The 21,091-nt window shown below is 40.6% G+C and overlaps 1 protein-coding gene across 3 annotated transcripts; it reads right to left on the bottom strand.

Moving 5' to 3' along the window:
- Positions 1–428: 428 nt before the first annotated feature.
- Positions 429–10,520, bottom strand: zbtb11 (zinc finger and BTB domain containing 11). Of its 3 annotated transcripts, XM_024278430.2 has the most exons (11): positions 9,734–10,520; positions 9,251–9,310; positions 7,728–7,963; positions 7,411–7,642; positions 6,366–7,345; positions 4,993–5,307; positions 4,506–4,926; positions 1,944–2,061; positions 1,710–1,868; positions 1,288–1,463; positions 429–1,207 (listed from the first exon to the last, which is right to left on the bottom strand). In XM_024278430.2, exons 1-11 carry the CDS (start codon positions 9,981–9,983, stop codon positions 666–668), a joined length of 3,489 nt encoding a protein of 1,162 aa, XP_024134198.1. In that variant the 5' UTR covers positions 9,984–10,520; the 3' UTR covers positions 429–665. The 3 variants fall into 3 exon arrangements, with proteins under 3 accessions (XP_024134198.1, XP_024134199.1, XP_024134200.1); XM_024278431.2 differs by lacking the exon at positions 9,251–9,310 and having other exon boundaries at positions 9,674–10,520; XM_024278432.2 differs by lacking the exon at positions 9,734–10,520 and having other exon boundaries at positions 436–1,207; positions 9,251–9,345.
- Between the last annotated feature and the right edge of the window lie 10,571 nt (positions 10,521–21,091).

Raw genomic sequence — 21,091 nt, 5'->3', positions numbered from 1 at the left:
CGCCCATTTCGATTGCTGTCACAAATTGAAGCTTTTTCAAATTACATGGTTTAAATTGAATTAAAAACAAAGGAAAGTGACCATGTAAAACTGCTGAGTCAAATGTAATGTGGTCGAGAAGGTTAGGACACCAAACTTGCGCACCGGTGCAAAAATTTAGTCTCTCATTAATGTCTTGAGTTTTAGGATAATAAATAGCAAACTAATGAAATTATGTTTGTTTTCATTCATTACTAATAATATTGAATGGAAATTGTATACAATTCATTAATATTCATAACAAATAGTAAAACTTTTAACCTTCCTAACTTATGATTATAACTCATCACAGATTTGCTACAGCATGAAGCAGCTTTCATTTCTGCCATTCCTTCAACTGCAGGACAGTAAATGAAGTTTAGTCAAGAGCAAGAATTGAAACAAAGTGATTAAAAAAAAGACTTAATTTGACTTTTATTTCTTCAAAGTGCCAGACTTCCCCCAAACAGCTAAACTCACAGCTTCTCTTACTTCTGTTCATTTATTTACAGAAAACACACATTCCGGGGCTGAGCCAGGATCATTATTTAAATGTTCCGAAAAATATTTTAAGCTTTGCTTCATACAGAATGTTTGTACATTTTATACAGACTGTAAGAAAACTCGGGTGAGTGGGTCAGTCTGGTTCACTCCACCTCCGTGACATGAGCCACCTCCACCTCCATGGTCTGGATGACCTCTGGCGTCTCGTCAGGCTTCACCTCTGTGAGCGCCTGCTGGGCCAGGACGTAGTTCACCACTTGCATGATCCCTTGATCCGAAAGCGTCGCCATCGACCCGTCGCTCACTCCCTGCACCGCCTGAACAGCCTCCACTGCCTCCACGGTCTCCTCCGTGATCAGCACAGTCTCGATCTCCTCCGAGGCCACCTGCTGGGCGGGTCGGAGCTCGGGGGGCAGGTCGGACGCCAGGATGCTGACGGCGTGCTCCACCTGGGTGCCCTGGTTGTGAAACTGGAGGGTGTCCTTCTCCAGCATGATCTTGCCCGGTAGGTTGTCCACATGGTACTTGGCCATGTGTTTCCGGAGAGTGCGGGCGTCGATGTGAGCCTCCTGGCACAGGGGACACACGTACGGCCGCTCGCCCGTGTGAGTGCGCACGTGACGCTTCAGGGAGCGGGCGTCCGCCCAGGCCACGCCACACGTCAGGCATTCAAAGGGCTTCACCCCTTAGAGGTGATAAGAACAGGATTTTATTTTAGGCTCTGTGAGGATTCAATGGCAGAACAACTTCATCAAACTTCCTCACCCTGGTGGTTGTTGATGTGGCGTCTGTATTCCCGGAGCTGAGTGAACTTCCTGCCGCAATGCTCGCACTCCCTCTCCAGGTTCTGCTTCACTCGGCCCTTCTTGCCGTGCGTTGCTTTCTTCACGTGTCTCCTGAACAGAGCCTTCTCAAAGAACTCCTTCCCGCACACGTTACACCTGAGGACCCACGAAACCCTTCAATCAGTCAAACTATTCATAAAAGAGCACTTCTCATACTTGTGCAGCTCGAAGGGCTTTACAATTAAAAACAGAAACAAGCAAATAAATAAACCAATCCAGCCTTTACCCACCCCCCTCCCTCCATTAACACACAGACATGACCCCACAAACAATGAATACTTATAGAAGTAAATTAAATTTAAAAAACAATTCCTCTGGTCCTTTGTCATCAGCCAGACTCACTTGTAAGGCTCGGCCACGCTGTGGGACTTGACGTGTGAGTACCAGTCCTTCTTCCAGCTGTAGCACTTCCCGCACTCCTGACACTGGAAAGGCTTCAGGCCCATGTGCTTGTTCATGTGCTGCTGCAGGTCCTTAGCTTCATAGAAACTCTTGTCACAGCTGGACAGAGAGGAGGAGGTGTGAGGAAAACGCAGTGCTTTACAATCCCAGAGAAGAGGATGAAGAGTTACTCACTGAGAACAGGAGTACGGACGGACTTGCGGCCGTGGCTGGTGCCTCTTCAGGTGTTTGCTCAGAGCAGACGCTCGGTGGAAGGTGGTTCCGCATGTGTTGCAGAGGTACTTTGACTCACCTGTGGATTTGAAATGAAAACCATCAGTTCTCCTGAGAGACAGAGCAGAGAAAACGGCGCTGAAGCCATTTGTGTATTTGTGATAATTAACCCTTCTGCTCTCCTTGGCTTGTTTACATTAAAAGTGGGGTCATCTGGACCCACAAGTTAGTGTTCTGAACTTTTTTTAATCATTGATTTTTGAGTTTCACTAATCTAAATCCTGTCCACCTTTGTCCACATTTGTCATGGAAGGAATCCCACATCAATATGTGGTTGGAGTCATCTGGACCCCAAAGAGAGCGGAAGGGATTAACAGAGTGAGCCACAAGCTTCTTGTTCTGACCTCCCAGGAACGGTGAGGGGAAAGGGGGCGGGGTTTCTCTGCCCCCACAGTTCCACCTACAACTCTGCTTAAAATCCTTAGAAAATGACAGTTATTTGTTTGTTTTTTTGGCTAAAATGAATGAAGAGACCACTGGGAAATCTTTCAAAACAGATCAAAAGATGATTGTAGCGGAGATTTAACCCTCTGACTCAATGAATTCTCCAGAATTAGGTTTTGAAATTGTTTCATTTGGCTACTTCAACATTTCTATGAAGTCAGTCCATAACAACTTTAAATCTTTAAAAAGTCACTCTAACTAGGATTTGATTATTTTCTAAATACAGGAATTTAATGTTTTTTTAAAGTTTATATTTTCATTTTGAAATAAACTAATATATGAACAATTAAGCAAAAATAACGGGAAAATAAATGTAAAAAATAACAGCAGGGCTCTGCGACTTGATGAGTGTGGGACAGGAAATGAAACTTCAGTTTGATTTTCAATTTAAAGTTTGAGTTGATGCAAATTTAAAGATGCTTATAAATACATCGAGGAGCTAAAGGGAGCGGCATGGAAATCTATGAAAATTCTGAAAAGGGAAAGAGCGACGTGGAGCCAAAGCATCATAGTAAACAAAACAAAAAAACAGATATTATGCAGTGAAAATAAAACGTTTTTTGTGCAGCACATCTTATAAAAACAGACAAATTTTTATAGAATGTAACCTGAAGTAATCCTCTGAGCAGAGCTGTGTGTCAGTGTCCCACACCAGTGTGCTGTTTTCTCTTTGTGGCTGAAACAGAAGCATCTGAAGTCTGATTTTTAGGCTTTCAGCTGATTGAAGCTCTAACGACTGTGCCTGCGGTGCAACTGTTCAACTCCAAGTTACATAAGAGGGAAACCCGTGGCGACTAACGGAGAGGAAAAAGCATGAGAACAAGTTCCAGCAGAGCAAATGGCCTTTTGTTTGAGCGAGCCTTAGATGAACTTTAGAGCCAAACAGCGGCGTGCAGCTTCTAACCTGGTTAACAGCAGTGATGGTGCAGACAGATCCATCAAAAGGACATTTCAGTCAATGATTATTCTGCTTTCAGTAACGTTTACCCTACGTGTTCACATGCTCTGAATTAATATTTTGAGCTGTTTCAATCCACTAAAGCTCTGACACTCACACAAATACAAGTAACAGAAAGAGCTTCAACAAGTCAGAGCTTCAAAATAAGTGTTTAAATAAAAAAAACTCCTTGAAATTGGTTTATTTTCCTCAAAAGTCATAATTCATGTGCAGGAGGCTGTCAAAGTTAATGCAATTAATTTTCTTCTTTTTTTTTTTTTAAATGTTCCCAGGGGTGTTTTAATGATGATTAGAAGGTTTATAACCAAAGTCCCTCAACCATAAATGTAGTCATGCACGATAATGACCTTGTATAACATTATTTTCCGGCCCCTTGCAGCTGATACTGATAACCAACCAATATTTTTAAATACTTGACAAAAAATATTTGCAAGTACACTGTAAGAGCGTATAGCTCTTATAGATTCCAACAAATTTGTAGAACTTGTTTTACCTACTAATAAATTGACCAACAGGTAGTACAAACACTTTAGCTTAGTCAGTCTGTCATACATCTACATCTGACATTTTTTCATTCAAATAATGCCTAATATAATAACGTGGAAAAGAAACACTTTAATCTCAAAGTGCAAAAATGATTGCTTCGTTTTAAACTGAAGTGCAAAATAAAGGGACAAAAACATAGACGTATGCTTGGATTCTAACAGATTAGAATCAAGCACACCTCTCTGCTAGAATCTGGCGAATTTAGGGCGGTGTTTGGACAGACTTGATGCATTTAGTGTTTAAATGCATGCAGTTGTTAAGGTTTTCACAGATATAAACCTGGCCTGGAACCTTTGTGTGTCGATGTATGTTTCCTGGGGGAAGTTCAATAAAGAGGAACCTGTGCAAAGCTATGTGTCTCGTGTGTTGAAGTAGGCTTTGAGATGTATAAAACTCAGCCACCTGAAGAGCTTCAGGTGTTCTGACGATTTCTTTTTTCAAATTGATGTGAAACAAGAGCAAACGGATTCAATTATATTTGAACAAGAGCTTGTTTGTGAGGTGGCGGCTCTGACCTGTGTGTATGCTGGTGTGCTCCTCCATGCTCCTCTTGGTCATGAAGGTCTTGCTGCAGTACTCGCACTGGAACTGCTTGGTGTTGTCGTGCAGAGCGCGGTGCATCTTCAGGCTGGGCTTGTGGGCGAACGTCTTGCCGCACACTTTGCAGGAGTGCGGCCGCACGCCAGTGTGGCTCAGCATGTGGATCCGCAGCGAGTACAGCTTGGGTAAGGTCTTCCCGCAGATGTCGCACACAAACTCCCTCTTGGTGGGCGAAGCTGAGCTCTTGTCGTTCCCTTCGCCGTCCCCTCTGCTCTGAGAGGCGTGTTCTGCAGAGAGTTTGGCGGCGGCGGCGGCTTCCCGCTGACTCCTCTGCTGCTTGTGTCGGGCCAGGTGTACTTGGAGGGAGGCGGCGTACTGGAACTCCTTATTGCAAAGCTGCAGGGAAACCAACATTGAGGACAAACACACAACACCACAACCACAGCTAATCAGAACACTCACGCTGCACTTGTATCCCCGAGCTTTCTCGTGCTTCAGCGTGTGCATGATGAGCGAGTAGCGTCTCTGGAAGGACATCCCACACTCGGAGCACGTGTGTTTTCCGTCCACAGCGCCCTCTGCTGAGGTTTGGGGCTGCTTGGCTGCGGTTTCTGGCTCCGTCTCTTTGGTTGAAGCTTCCTCCACACTGACTTCTGCAGCTGTGTCGTTCTGAACCATGCTGGCATCTGCTGCAGAATCACTCCCAGCCGGATCCGCCCCGTCCACCTGCACCAGCTGCTTTGGCGGTCTGCCCCTCTTGCCCTGCCTGGGACCCACCTTAAACATACGTGTAATAGTGTGAATGCTTAGTAAGAATTCACATCGATCCTCCTGTCTTCTCTGTACGTTTTTCGGGACATAAAAACGATTTGGAATCAAAACATTCAGCTTGCTTGGGACATTACTGCTAGTATTTTCGATATTCATAAACTTTATAGTTTTGGAAATATTGAGCAAAATATGCCACATAGAAAATGAATGAGAAAGTCTTCAAATTTCAAATTTTTTAGTAGATTATCAACAACTCTTTAAATATATTCAGGAGCTATGTTTTAATCTTTCAAAGTAATTCTCAAAAATTTGGTTTTACCTAATCTTTTAGCAACGTGCTAACATTTTTGGCTAATTTCTTATCTACTAAGGTTTTTAGGCTAATTTAGAGTTTAGCTTCTATTTAATCAACAGGTTAACATCTTTGATCATTTAGTTTACTGTGAAGTTTTAGGTTATTTTGGAGTTCAGCTAGTATTTAAGCAACAAGCTAGCATTTTTGGCTAATCTGGCTTCTACTGAGTTTTTTTTATGTAAATTCGGAGTTTAGTGAATATTTTAGCAATATGCTAGCATTTTTGGCTAATTTGTTATCTACTGAGGCTCTATAGGCAAATTTATCATTTAGCAGCAGGCCAACTAGTTTATTTTAACGAGGAATTTTAGGCTATTTTGGAGTTTAGCTAGTATTTAAGCAATGAGCTAGCTTTTTTTGGCTAATTTGGCATCTACTGAGGTTTTTTGGGCTAATTTGGACTAAATATTTGTGAAAACTTGACATGTATTAGGAATTTTTAAGCAATTTTATTACAACTTTTTCAAAAACTTAGGTCACTTTCAGTGCTTTTTTATAGTTCTTTAACCAAATTCCCAGTCTTTTAGCAAATTTAACATTTTGCAAGTAGCTTTTGCTTTTTCAGCAAAAAGCTTCAGCATCTTCAGTGACTACTTTCAGCAAAAAGCATTCACACTAGCATTATCGCAGACGATGCAACTTTTCTAGTTACATATATGAGCTGTTCACACATGCTGGAAAAATATCAGTTTTGAAGGTATTTCTGCACCTTAGGTGGGGTGACGCGCGGCGGAGTTGAACCTTTCTCCTCTTCCTCTTCCAGGCCCATGTGCAGCCGAGCATAGCTGCCCTCGACCATGGAGCGCTGCCGCAGCCGCCTTCGGCTTGGGTCGTCAGATGGCGACTCTTGCTTATCAGAGGAGCCATCATCTGGAGAGGGAACCTCCTCCTCTGTTGGTATGACCTCCTCGATCTCCACCACTTTCTTCACTTTGGCCGGCCGTCCTCGTTTGCGTTTTGGAGGAGCAACAACGGCTTCAGCTTCTGTTTTCTGCATCTCTGCAGGCTCCTCTTCCTGCTGCGGGGACGATACTGTTTTCTTGACCTCCTCTGAGGAACCCGCTTCCTGCAGGTCTACGTTGATGACGTACGTTTCTTCTTCGGCCGCCTGAGGCTGCTCCATCGCCAGGCAGGCAGACACCACAGCCAGGGACTCGCTGGCCCCGGCCTGACCGCTGTGGGTCACTACCGTCATCGCCTCGTCCTCCATCACCTCCGCGCCGCCGGTGATCAGGGTGACGGTTTCTCCTGCCTCAACGTCCGCGCTGTGAGCAATCAGAGCCATGGGCTCCATCTGCGCCACCTCCTCGGCATGCACCGCCTCTCCTTCTACTGTCTGGGTGACCACAGTGATGGGCTGCTGCATGAAGCCATCTTTGGACGAGGTGACGTACGCCACCGGCTCGCTGTCCTCGCTTTCTATGGTCACCATGTACGCCTCTTGCTCCTCCTTCAAAGTCTCCTGGGGAGCCTGTTGAGTCGACACCACAGTGTGCACCTCCCCTTTCTGGTAGACCGTCAGCTTGTGCTCTTCCACCTGTTTGTGCACGGACTCGCACATCTGCAGCACCTCTGTCATCAGCAGGTGTCGGGCGAGGTTGGCGATGTCCGCCATGATGCAGAAGTTAAAGGTGAGCTTGGAGGTGTAGGCGAAGTCCAGCAGTGGGAGGAAGCTGGCTTTAGCAAAACCTGCACAGACAGAGCCAATCAGAGAGGAGAGAAAACATCTGGCAAAAGACAGGAAGGACGCTTACCGCTCAGGTCCACCACAGCTTCATGTGTGGTGGCAGCGCCCTTCTCAAAGAAGAGCTCGTTGAAGTATTCACTGCATGCAGCCAGAACCGCTTTGTGCGCTCGATACTCGTCTCCTTCGATCAGCAGCGTGATGTCACAGAACTGGTTTTCCAGCCGCTGCCTGTTCAGTTTGTTCAGCATCGTCTGGCTGTGTTTGGGCAGAAACTGATTCACTTCCCCTCTGCTGTCCACCTGGAACAAGCATGAACCATTCTCACTTTTACAAACAGCCAAGCTCACATCCATCAGTGCTTTAGAAAGAGCTTGTGACACTTACGAAGACCACTTCATGTCTGCCCTTCGCTTTAGGCCCCCTGGATCTCTGCTGCGAAGACAAATCGTTAACGAAGAAGCCTTCCTCTTCATCCTCCTCTTCCTCGTCCTCCTCGCCAGCAGCCAGCCGGCGCTTCCCAGACCTGGAGAACAACCGAGATCCGGAGCCATCGTCGGCGTTCCGCTTGCTCTGACAGTGAGCACACTCCCTGATGTGATCCTTGACGTTTTTCAGGATTCCTGAAATGTCAGAAACACAAACACGTGTAAAAGGTCAGCGTTACCATTACTGACATTAACAAATGCTTGCAGCATGACTTTGACTCAGTTCAACATTGGCTGATTTCAAATAAAAGGATTTTGAATAAAATAAATGATATTGCATGCTCTTTCAGACACATACAACAAACCCAAGTGGTTTAAATCGTATTCTGCATTTTTTGGACTCCTCTCCTCTAGAGGAAACACATTCTTTTAAATAGCTTGGTGTCTGGTTTGAATCTAATTTATCTTTCCAAACTCATATTCAATCAATCACCAGTAAATTAAACTACCGTCTTAAAACACTTTTAGAAAAAGTCCAAAAGTCTGTGCCGCTCTGTGCTTCGCTGTCCCTACAGTAATCATCACTGCACACTGTTTGAACGATTGGGTTGGCTTTCATTACAAGGTAGAAGACAATTTCACTGGTTTCAATTTATTTTCAAATGCATTTATCTTGACCTTCCTTTTTATTTGAAACACTACCTAGTTCCTTTTATTTCACAACATAATTTACACCATAATAACGCTAATAAAAATATAATATAAATGTTTTTTGTTTAAAAGACTGCAATACCCTTCCTTTATCTATATGTTCAATTTTATTTTTGTCATTGTTTAGGAAAATTCTTTTAATTTATAAAAAATCCGAATATTTTGTCACTCTCATATTGTCTCTACTTTAGCTTTCATTGACTGTCTGTGTATTTCTTTTCTAGGGATCTATCCTCCCACTCTAGTTTAAATGTGTGTATAAAAAAACAAAAATATATATATAATAGGTAAGGTAAAGATACTATATTAATCCCAACCTGGGAATTTTGATCATTGTGGCGTCAATGTGTATGCTTCAGTGTGAACATAATAAATAGTCAGCTGTTTGAAATGTAACTTATTACAATTTATGCTCAAATATGTAATCTGTTATTAGCACTAAAGGCCCTGCTTACTTCTGTTAAACTTGTTTTTTCTAAGATAAAAATGCCATAAAATTGTGACTTTAATTTATAATAAAATAATATTAGTGTCCTTGGTTACACAAAAAGACAAAAATAAGTAAATTTTCTGGGGGAAAATGAGCATGAATCAAGAAAAAAAATGCAATTATTTCAGTGGACCACCAGATGGCGACAAAGAGCGTTGTTGGTGGGGCTGCTGTCATTAGACTTGCTTTGTATGTATTTCCATGTGTACACCGAACAGATTAATAATACATTAATTAATTACTTAAAAACTGTCTTTTCCCAAGTTAATAAAGCGTCCTACCTCTCCACCAATATTTCTGGGAGATAATTTCCCATGTGAGTTGCTGGTTGAAATGCTCCCCTTCTGCCATAATGTGCGCATCGTTGACTAAAGGCCCTGCTTACTTCTGTTAAACTTGTTTTTTCTAAGATAAAAATGCCATAAAATTGTGACTATAATCTATAATAAAATAATATTAGTGTCCTTGGTTACACAAAAAGACAAAAATAAGTAAATTTTCTGGGGGGAAAAATGAGCATGAATCAAGAAAAAAAAATGCAATTATTTCAGTGGACCACCAGATGGCGACAAAGAGCGTTGTTGGTGGGGCTGCTGTCATTAGACTTGCTTTGTATGTATTTCCATGTGTACACCGAACAGATTAATAATACATTAATTAATTACTTAAAAACTGTCTTTTCCCAAGTTAATAAAGCGTCCTACCTCTCCACCAATATTTCTGGGAGATAATTTCCCATGTGAGTTGCTGGTTGAAATGCTCCCCTTCTGCCATAATGTGCGCATCGTTGATAAGTTCCTTCCTCCGGCTGTCCTGCAGCACAACCTCCAGCTCCGTGAAATCATTCTGACCCTTTAGTCGTCGCTGGTAAAACAGAGTCCCGTTCCGGACAACGTAGCAGGCAGCGGCTTTTCGGATTTTCCTCTTGGTGTTGCCCGGCGTCCCCGGTGCATACGGCTCCCGTTCATCCGTCAGATAGCGTATGATAGCCAAGTAGCTTTCTTCACACGACATGCCTCTGCTTACTCGCGTTTTCCGCACCGACGTCCGTGTTTGTGTAAAAAAGCGGAGCTTTGCGAAGCCCCTTAAATAGTAGAATTTTTATATAGCGACCAATAGCAAATTAAGCTGAGATAAAGACAATAAATTCACATTTCAAATTGTTTTTCAAGGTGGAACGGCTGTTCACTGCCGTTAGGGAAGACTTGCCCGAACAGACAAAATGGCTGCTGCACAACCGGATTTTGCGTAGACAACAGACGGAAGTACACAATGACGGGCTTCCGCCATAAGATGGCGCAGCACTCAAAGCTATGGAGAGAGAAGTTTGACTTCACATTATTCTATTTGTAAAATTACAATCCAAAACGTAGGGTAATATTCAAATACAAAAGCAAGAAGAAAGTCTAAGCATCAGCAAAAGGGGAAAATAAAAGAGAAAACAAAAAATAAATTTAATACCAACTTAAAATAGCAATAAAATCAAAACAAAGGTATTAATCCAAACAAACCAATAAACAATCCAAGAGTTCTGTAGGTTTCTTATCTTTTGCTTGGATTTTTAAAACACAAAAAATTCAAATTCTTTTTTAGAAAACAGCAATTATGAACCAAAAGATTGCTTAAAAAAGCTTATATAAAAAAAACATTATAGAACATTTTACCAACTAGTATACTTGTCACAATCTGGCAATAAACAATGTTTTTTTTCTTCATCTTAGAGCTCATTATTTTCCATTTGATTTTGATTGGAAATATCAAACTTGATAGTATGACAGATTTTGGTTCACTCCCTCCATGAAAGTACTGGAAGACATTCTTCATAATAAAACAAGACTGTCTCACATTTGGGATCTGTTTCTTCTCAATTTGGGATCTGTTCCATCTTTCACATCCTTTCTTTAACACAAACACTCCAGCTTCTAATGCTAAACATCCTCATCCACCCAGGACCTTAAAGATACAGTTTAGACTAAGATTAAACAGAAACAGACTCACGCTTTAAAACAAGAAAATATCACATCTTTAGAAATATTTCAACTCAGAATACTTTCAAAGAATTCAAGGAAACTATCCAATCCTTCTTAAGACTGATGAGTTTTCTTTGTTAGATTTAGATTTCAAGCCACCACAGAAAGTGTAAGCAGTTTAAAGTGTTATTCACCTCAATCCCTGGATTGAAAAAACTGTAACTTATCTACATACATTTATAAAGCTTTGCAAAACTGTACAGGTGAAAATATGGCACAAAAAAGTAAAGGCAAATTGTTTAAAATTTAAATTTGAATCTTCTAACATTTAAGTCAACCAAAAATAGTTTTTAGTAACAAAGAAAAATTCATTTTTAGTGGAATAAATCAGATCCTTAATTAAATCTGGTTCATATTTAATAGCAAATGACAATCTGGCTATAAATCGGACATGAAACAAGTAAGATCTGTTCTGCCCTCAGAAGAACTTTTTGATGTCTTGAAAGCTTCTTGAGTTGCTGCTCGCCTTATTTTACAAGTTTGGCCAAGATGTCCAAAAAACCTTCAAAGATTATTTAGGACACTTGAATAAAAACTAAATAAAAATCATGTATCAGGTTCTATACAATCTCGACAAACTTCCATCAAATATCTTTTATTTACAGATAATTGAAACTAATTAGCTGACAATAGACTTCTGAAAATCCAGGAGCACGCAGCAGCCTAAAGGAGAGGAGGTGCAGAGGGCGTGAACATCTCTGCTGACCTCACGGACATCACACATCAGAGGAAGAAATCAAACAAAGACTTCATTTTCTCAGGAAACTCAAGAGTCTTCACCTGCCACAGCCTCCTTTCAGAAACCGCTACAGGTCAGCAGTGAGAGCATACTGACCTGCTGATGGTGAAGGCACCTGCAGACCTTCAGCTCTTCTTTACCTGCACTCAGAGGTGTCAGTCGACCCAAGAAGAAAAGTCTGACGTATCATCATTGACCACGCCCACTTCAATGTTTACCACATTTTAGGAAAAGATAAAGACCATCTATTGTCCCAACAACATCACTACCTCAATGGATGCAAACTCTACAGCATGTTCTGTAAGACTGCATTTTTTTTATTTGACATTTTTGTAAACATGTCTATGTGTTTTGATTCCCATAGCTATTTATAGTTTCACTTAGCGTATGAAGCTGTTATGACGACTGCAATGCTAAGAAGACCTCTATCTGCAAACGTTTGAACCATCATCAATGGCAATGACAATCTATTCTACTCTGGAGAACCTATGAGTAATTTTCTTCTGGGCATGGAAGTTAATTTGATCATTTGTTTCTCATTATTTTATTTAAATAACATACAAACAGCGGCCAAATTTGACCTCACGGGTACTCTAGTTTAAAAAAACCCCTGAAATTTATCAATTTATTTCAAATGTTTTTATTATTCTCTGTAATTTGGTAGGTACCAACATTTCAAAAATTCTCAGTTTATTTGTTTAGTAAAATTCACTTTTTAAACTTAATGTAATGACTCATCTGATAATAGTTTATTGCTACAAACTGGGTTCTTTTTTAAATACAGGGATTTTCATTTCTAAGGATCTTGTAGAATATTATTTATTTATTTCACTTTCATGGCACATAACAATAAATTACTTAACATTCTTGACTTTGGTGGAAATGAAAGGGGACAGAAAGAAGAAAACTTATTATCTCTGACCATTGAACAAAACCAGACTATTTTAACCAAGTATATATCTTTGTAAAACAAAATAAATACATCATATGGTTGTCAAATGCAAAAAAAGCTGACCGATAGAAACAAACAACAAAAAGAAACAAAAATAAGAAACATAAAAAATACATCAAATGCCTCAGAATTTTTTAAAATGAAAAAGTTGTATTATTAAAACTTGTTACTTCATTGGGTCTTTTTTAAACATAAAAGATTTAGATTTTGTAGTAAAAAAAAAAAATCTTCCACATTGTAGTCATTGTCGTCATGATTTTCACGGTTTCCTCTCTCTCCTCTCTGTTGTTTCAGATGACTTTAAATGGAAACCCCAAACAGACTGTATTAATTCAGTCCAACTTTCAGCTGTTCAGTCTTTACTGTAGGTGTTAGCTCATGCTGATGCTGTCGTCACGGACAGACATCATTGTCCTCTTCAGTCTTCACCCTGAAGGCAGAGTAAACACGGTGGGAGGGAGAGCTCTCACCTGAGCCTCTATCACCCTCATCTGTGTTTGTTTCTTTATCACAAACCGCTGTTGTCTGTAAACACAAATGTTTCATCTTTACTGAGGTCCATCTGCTGTCGTGGTTAAACCAAGATTCACTGTCTGAGAGTCAAGAGACTGGAAAAATTTAGCTAACAAACTAAAACAAATAAAAACCTTTGCTTTACAGAATTAGGTAATTACAAATGTTTTGTTTTTAAAGGTTTTAAACATTTATAAAACTTTATTTCACATATATGGAGATGGAAAAGCTTGTGGTAACAGCGTTAAAACAACACTATTAGAAAACCTGAACATATAATTGGACTTCTTCCCCTCATTCTCAATCAATTGCTGTTTACCCCATTAAGACAGAATATCACCTGACATTCAACCTACAAATTCAAAGGTCAGGGTGCCAAAACTCTGAGGTTTGATGTGAATACTTTTTAAAAGGTTTATTTGATCACAGTATAGATCTCACTTGCTTGACTCATAAAAATTTCATTTTTTAATTATTTATAGTGTGAAGTTTTCCATGAATATTTCTGCTTTTTCACTTATGTTTTCCTGTTTTTCTTGTCTGAAGTCAACATTTGTGCTCAGTTATGTTTCGCTTTCAGATTTGGTTCCTTCTTAGCTTACCTTGTCAATTATGCCGCAGTTCCTGCTAATCCTCTGCATATATCAGTCCAATGTTTTCAGTTTGTCACTTCTAGAGCTCATCTCTGCCCTTTTCCAAGTCACCTCCTGACTTTTCTTTTTTTTCCCCTGACTTAGTTAAAAAACGTTGGACCTGTTGAGTGTTATTTAAAATAAAACGGGCTTAAAGGTTTCTGATTCTTCGAATAAGAGTCCTTAAAGTAGATGCAAATAAAAAAAAGCCCTCCAGTGCATTAATTACACAGCCATTACATTTAAATGTGAAATGAAAAGGGGCCTACAATGAAGCCCTGAGGTATCTTCTTTACAGGTTTCAAGAAAAACTGAAGGAAATAAAAGCCTTTTGGTCACACAAAGGGCTTTAGATATGTATAAAAAGACAATATATATGTAAATATTGTATTAAAAACACGACTTTCTAGCTGTTCTCTAACAAAATATTACAAATCAACAAAGAAGTATTTGAACTGAACACAGTTGAAATAAAGAAAATGTGTTTATGCTTTAATGTTTGGAAAATCAATAATTTTTTCACTGATTTGTAGGATGTTTTTCTTCTTTAAAACATTAGATTTGCCATTACAGATTAGAAGCACACATACACACATTATGACAATTCCTTTGTGATATATCGATTCAGTGAGATATCATGATACTTTATTTGACAATACTTATATCGATTTAAAATACTGCCAAGGCGATATTTGATTAATCGTTCATAGGCAATCATGTAGTTCAGTCTTACTTTAGTTTTTCACTTAAATATTTTCTAAATTACCAGAAGAAAAGCTCCATGAATTTGCTTGGGTAAACTACTTGTTTATGAGATACAGTTGCAGTGATAATGACACTTATTTTACTTATGTGAAAAATGTGTTAATATTCAGATAATTCTTAAGTCATAATTTAAAAAAAATAGTAAAATATTGTCTGGCACTGTCTTTAGATATATCGGGATACATATTGTATTATGATAAATGTATCGCAATACGTATTGTATTGCCAGACTCTTGCCAATACACACCCCTATTTTTAACAACACTTTGCTGTGTTTGATTCCCATCTCTTGGACAACTACTAGCTCTGAACTGGAGCTTTATGTTTCCAGTGAAGAGCCCACTCTATGTGTCCCAGACTCCCGGACAAGGTAAAGAAGTCGGTGTGTTGAAAGTCAAACAGCTGGGGAAGCAGGCGAGCAGAAACGGGCTTATCTTTCACTGTCTCGCTCTTGTTATAGCCAAGGCCAGACAGAGATTCAAACCCGCTGCTGCTCCTGTGGCAGTCGAGTACTTTTCCATTACATGTGAGTCCCTGTGCCAGCAGAGAGTGGCAGGGAGCACAGACGCAAGCCCGTGCAATGAAGATTTGAATGCTCTGAAAATGGAGGAATGCAGATTGACTCACCCTTTCTTTTTCACTTATTTCTGGCACGAGAGAAGGAAGGAGGGAGGGAAAGGTGATAGTGAAAGGTGGCTGGCAGTGGGGACGTGTGGGGGAAACTGAGCTGTGCATCACAAAGACAGTGAATGAAAAGAGGATGATGTAAGAGCTTATGGTCGCTGCTCTGCTTATGCCACCGCCTGGACTGGTCTTTCAGTGCTTTGTCTGGCTTAGTTAAGGTTGGAAAAGCTCCAAAATGAAAAAAAAAAGTTCCTTAAGACGAAGAAAAACTCAAACTCAATGACTTCTCCAAATAAACTAGGTATTTTCTCCAAGTTAGCATTATTACACTGGTGTACTTCAAAATTAATATGACTTGGTGAAACTATATATTAGAAAAACAATTCTTATTTTTCCACCTGTTCATAGGGGTTAGAGTCTAAAAATAACCCACGATAAAGTTTCATTACAAATGTTTAAAGACTGAAAAACTCCTCACTACAAACTTTATACACTTTTCTCTGACAGACATGGACATTTCTACACTTTTCTCTTTTTCTAAAACTCTCAAAGTTCAAACCCGTATAGAAAGGAAGTCCAGTTTTATGGAATGAAAACAAAGATCTGATCGAAGATGGAAGATTGGGAGAGCTGCACGTATCTGTACATGAAGGAGGTTGATGGACAAGTCTCAATCAGGACACAAAACACAAAGGGCTGCATCTTTGCATTGCACTTGATGATGTGTATTCACTTTTGGTAATAGTGTATCCATCCATCTATCTTCAGCACTTGTTGAATTCCTTGTGTAGTTGTGGGGGTGACAGAACCGACCGAGCTACTGCTGGGTGGAGGCGGGGTACTCTCTGAACAGGTTCACAGTCTGTTTCAGGGCTAAACAATCTTATATTTATACCTAAAGGCCTGGAGAAAACCCACACATGCACAAGCAGAACAAGCAAATTCCACACAGAAAACCTACAGACAGGATTTGAACCAACGTCTTCTCACTGTGAGCCAAGACCACTGCTCCACCGTGCAGCCTGTCATATTCTCTGTTTTGCTTATTTTAAGGGCTAACATATCAGGTAATTGATATCATAATGTTTTCTGCCCTTTTCCACAGTAAATCCGCACAGTTCTCAGGTTCAAGTGCTTTTCACCCCTCACTACTTTAAGCACCTTCAGGGGATCTATCCATCCCATCGGAGTTGCTGTCTATTTAGGATAACTTCATCCGGCAGATCTCTTCTCATTAAGATTCTTTTTCCCCCACATGTTGTTGTAGTTTCTAATTACTTTATTTTTTGTAAAGGTTCTTGTTCATGAAAATATTGGATATCTCTTTTGACATTTCTCTGAGTCACTGATAAAGAATATCACATTTTTGTGTGGCTTTTTGCTAAATTCTGTTGCACCAATCCTAAGCGGTGTGCATTTCCCTCTCATTTCACAGGCTGACACCAGTTAACAGTGCTGTATCGCACCTCTGCAGGCAGCCAGGCGGTCCGTGCCTGAGACTGGCTCCAGAGAGATTACAGCAATTCAATAAAAGGGACATTGAGGTCAGCTAGAATTTGGCACGCTGTGAGGAGGCCCACAATCTGCATGTTGTTCATTGGCCCTCCTGTTTGGACATGCTTATAATGCTAGGTAGGATCAAGTCTGCGGAGACTCTTAGTCATCCAGGTCATGTTATTAAAAGATTCTGGTCTTCAGGGTACTTTAAAGATTCACCTAGAAGACGTTTGGCTGTTAAGTTCTAAGAACTGATAGGGAGTTTAGGGTTTTTTATGAGTGAATGCTTCAGAAATGTGGCAAAAAGTTCAGCTTTAGACACAGCTGCCCTTATGGGTGGACTGTCTGTGGGCAAAAAAATGGGCACATTTGTGCGGGGCATAGAAATATAAAAATTGTACAAAATGTTCATGTGCATTTTTTTCTAGGGGCATGCTGTGAACAAAAGCTTATAGCAACAATACGTAAAGGTAAGAAAGGCTGAACTAGGTGAGACCCAGGCATATCAAATGGATTTTTCCTTTTTTCTATCCCTTCAAACCTGTGCACTGTCCAAGAAGCCAGTTAGTGCTGTTCAAGTAACAACAGCACACTCCTTGAGAGCCCGTTGCAGGCTTCTCATACACCCCAACTGTCATAAAGGAGAAAATTAGACATTAAGTGTAGTAGGCCCAATCCAAATTCTTCCCTTCTCCCTTCCCCTTAGCCCTTCTCCTCGATTTGAAGAGGAAGTTTAAGTGCTATTGTGTCCGAGATTATTTTTTAAATTTCCCACTCCAAACGGAGGGCTCCAAAGTAAAGCGCTTTTCTTGACACGGGAGCGCTCTGAAGCACACACGTTTACATTTAAATGTAAATAGTGACTTTTTATTGTAGTATGACCTTTTCAAAGTTATAAAACCGCTGTTGGTATGTATATTAAAGCGCTGAAGGCTCCAATTATTGATGATGTCATCAAACGAGAGTAACGTATGAAATATTAGACACTATTTTATTCATAACCCTCCGCTTGGAGGGATAAATGAAGGGGAAGGGACAATGGAGAAGGGAAGGATTCGGATTGGGCTGTAGTTTGTCTGTCCTTCAGGTACTTATGTGTCACCTGTCTCAAGGAAACAGCAAGACACACCTGCACTCCTCAAAAGATACAGCCTCTCTTGTCATGACTCTCTATGGGTGCTGTACAAACCCACAGCACCTGGATGTATGGAGAGAAAGTAGACCCATCCAATGTGTGTGTTTGTAATTCTTGATATGTAACTCATACAGTACATTTTGTGCTCAACTTTAAGTACTTGCAATTGTGTTTTCACATGTACAAAAATTAAAAATAATACACTTTACACACGCACAACTTTAAATTCCAACAGCTTGAAATTAATTACAGACACAAATCTTTTAAAAGTACTCACAAAACACCTGACACACACCATGGAAACTGCGGACAAACCCAATTGCGGCCCACATTCTCTGCCCACTTTTAAACTATATGGGACCCACTAGGTCTTGCTGGCTGGACTGCAGTCAAATGAGCCGCCGTTAGCATTTCCGTGGTCAAATCAGCCATCACTGGATTTTTTGTGTGAGTGTCTAGCCGCGAATGGCGCCTTATTTGACCGCAGTCTCTTGTTGTAAGTTTGGTCCACGAAGCTCCTCACTTCCTCGTCTGAGCTGACATCCAGCTGGACATTACAGATATTGCTTGACATTTTTATGTTGCAGTGGTGAAGATTTAAGCTAGATGGACACAGCGCTATCATAATCAGACAGGGGGGATCAGGGGCGGGGCAGCTCAGCTCTAAAAGCCACACCCCCTCAGAGGATATTTTGGAAACAAAGGCTTCAGATCAACATGAAAAATGGCTTTTAAAGACATTTCGGTTGTGCCATTTTGGTTAAAAACTTCATAATCATAATGAAAACACTACTGGGAATTTTTTTTTTAATTTAAAAAATTGTCATGGGGGGACTTTAAAAAAAACACATATTTATACTTTCTTATACTAATTAGTGGGCATATCTGTTTAAGAAAGTGGGAAAATATCCAGCTTCAACATATAATATTCTCAATCTATTCAGTATTCTAGCAGCATTTAAACGCATCATTTACACAAATCTTGGAGGCGTGAAAAGAGTCTCTCATCAGATTTGTGCATAAATGTGATTTTGTGTTTGTTTCAGGCAAGTTGTGCATAAATTTTAAATATTTGTGTGACTAGTTAGTTTTAAGCTGTTGTAATCTTAGTTATAAAACTATAAATTATTGTTTGTATTTTTTCATTTTTGTACATAAAGTTATGCATAAAATGTGTTGTATGAGTGACAAATCAAGAATTATGCACACAAATCGGATGAGGCTGCTTTCTCTCCATCCAGACGGTGTTGAAGAGTTTTGTGAGCAGATGTAAATGTCAACAATCCAGAGTGATCTGCTGATGTCCGTCATTTGGTGTGTGTTAGTGTTGGGGGCACACATTGGTGGTTTGTTGTCGATGTGTTGAGATGTGACTTCACCCTGGTCTCCTGAGGAAAAAATGTCAACACAGGATTGAAGGAAGGAGACAAGAAATGTCTCAGACCTCCACCTCTGAGGAGAAAAGGTTTCTCCGCTCCTCTTTTGAGCCATCTGTCCTCTCTGCCCAGAACGTGACTTCATTCTCCTCAACAGTGAGCATGTGCTGTGAACGCTGTGATGCGTAGCCAGAATCATGAGGATTCCTGCAGCGTGTCACGGTTTGATCCCAAATAACAAAGACACAAGCGCATGCTGTGGGGTGTGAGAAGAGCCTGTTCAGCGTAATGCAATAGGGTCAGATTTATGCCCTTTTCTGTGTCTGGGCCTCAGGGCAACGGCCAGATGAACTCGCTGACAAGCCTCAATACATGTTTAACACTCATACAGTTGACCTTTCACCTGCTTAGACTTTCAGTAAAAATACAGCTTGTGCCGGCGTCAAGAAAAGAAAAAACTCTCAGTGGAACAATTTAATTCGTGAATACTCAATTATTAGCTTTTTATGAATGAAGGCTCTCGAGCAGGAAACATTAGGTGTAACATTTCCAATAAAGAGCCTGTATGGCCACTAACACAAGAGGCGGACTCACTTTCCGATCCATTTAGACTTCCATCTCAGCCAGCGATTGGATTTAATTCGTGCCATTTCACAACGCTCACCAGCAGCAATAATAATGCTTTTGTCTGGAGCTGCGCTGCACGCAGCGAAAGTGAGAAACCAAAGGGAAATCTGGGAACCAGTAGGTCACTGAGCTCAACTTACTCACCTCTCGTTCCCACAAAGCGTTTGGCCGCCCTCCCACATCCCACTTTTTGCTCCACTGATCCGGAGGGGGAGAGGTGCTGTTATTCTTAGCTTTAAATCCCAACCTGCTTCTATTATCCTACAACCTTATTTTGTGGTCACGGGACGAAGATGAGCTGGGTGTGTTAACATGAGGGCAGAGCCCCCTCCTGAGTCATCAATGCAAAACATCTTTCCCAGGAACCACTTGGAGAACGATGGTTCCCATCAGTGCTTGGTTGATCTTTCTTCCTTCAAAACAAAAAGGATTGTTTTGGGGGGAAGGATCTAAAAATCCAGAAATATGACTCCTTGAACAGCAGTAGGGCAATGCAGAGAACACATCTACGCTATGAACCTGTGATCTACCCTGCAGGCAGTGCACGCTAACGCCTGCTAGTGTTTGTCTTAAACAGTATCTGCTGATTTTACTCCCGGTAAGAGCACGTTTCCATGTGAAGAGTTGTTCTAGTAGCCATCTGACTGTTTCAGCAGCAGGAAAAACAGCTCCTCCATGTGTTGCTCCTAGCCCACTCTGTTATCCACTGGATCTGGATTTTCTAGACCAGCAAGAAGAACGAGTGACATTTTTTGACGAGTTTTTAAAGTCCCACATCATCTTTTGATCTATTTTATCATTTTTCATTTTGATTATGCCATTTTTAGACTAAAACAAAGAACCTGTGTTGTTTTTAAGGACAAAATTTCTGCAGAGCGGCAGTATTTCATTAGATATTCGCTTCTGAGTTGTGTGTTAGTAAAGAGTAAGCCCACCACACTTCCCGTCACCCATTAGCTTACGTGCTCTTTGGTTAGCTTACAGTCCAATACTACCGCTGCAACAAAAATATTGAGCAATATCGGAGCTCTCCAGCCGTACAGTTTGGAGCCAGATGTCAGCTCGGATGAGGAAAACGAAGACATTCATGGATCTCGTCACACACAGGTGGAGAATGGAGCGAAGCAGCTTGTGACCCAGCGGTTGAAGCTTCTATGTCACTATAGAAACTTTTTCCAACAACTTGTCTTTAAATGACTGGAATAAAGAAATACTCACAATTTTAAGCTTAT

This window comes from Oryzias melastigma, linkage group LG9 (assembly GCF_002922805.2).
Source record: "Oryzias melastigma strain HK-1 linkage group LG9, ASM292280v2, whole genome shotgun sequence".
Lineage (NCBI taxonomy): Eukaryota > Metazoa > Chordata > Actinopteri > Beloniformes > Adrianichthyidae > Oryzias > Oryzias melastigma.
This window is presented reverse-complemented; position numbering and strand designations above follow the sequence as displayed.

Excerpts from the sequence above, each read along its gene's own strand:
- zbtb11 (XM_024278431.2), bottom strand. The coding sequence starts at position 9,983 with ATGTCGTGTGAAGAAAGCTACTTGGCTATCATACGCTATCTGACGGAT. Across the intron at positions 7,964-9,673 it reads CCAGAAATATTGGTGGAGAG|GAATCCTGAAAAACGTCAAG; the intron begins GTAGGACGCTTT and ends CTGACATTTCAG. Across the intron at positions 7,643-7,727 it reads GCAGACATGAAGTGGTCTTC|GTGGACAGCAGAGGGGAAGT; the intron begins GTAAGTGTCACA and ends TGCTTGTTCCAG.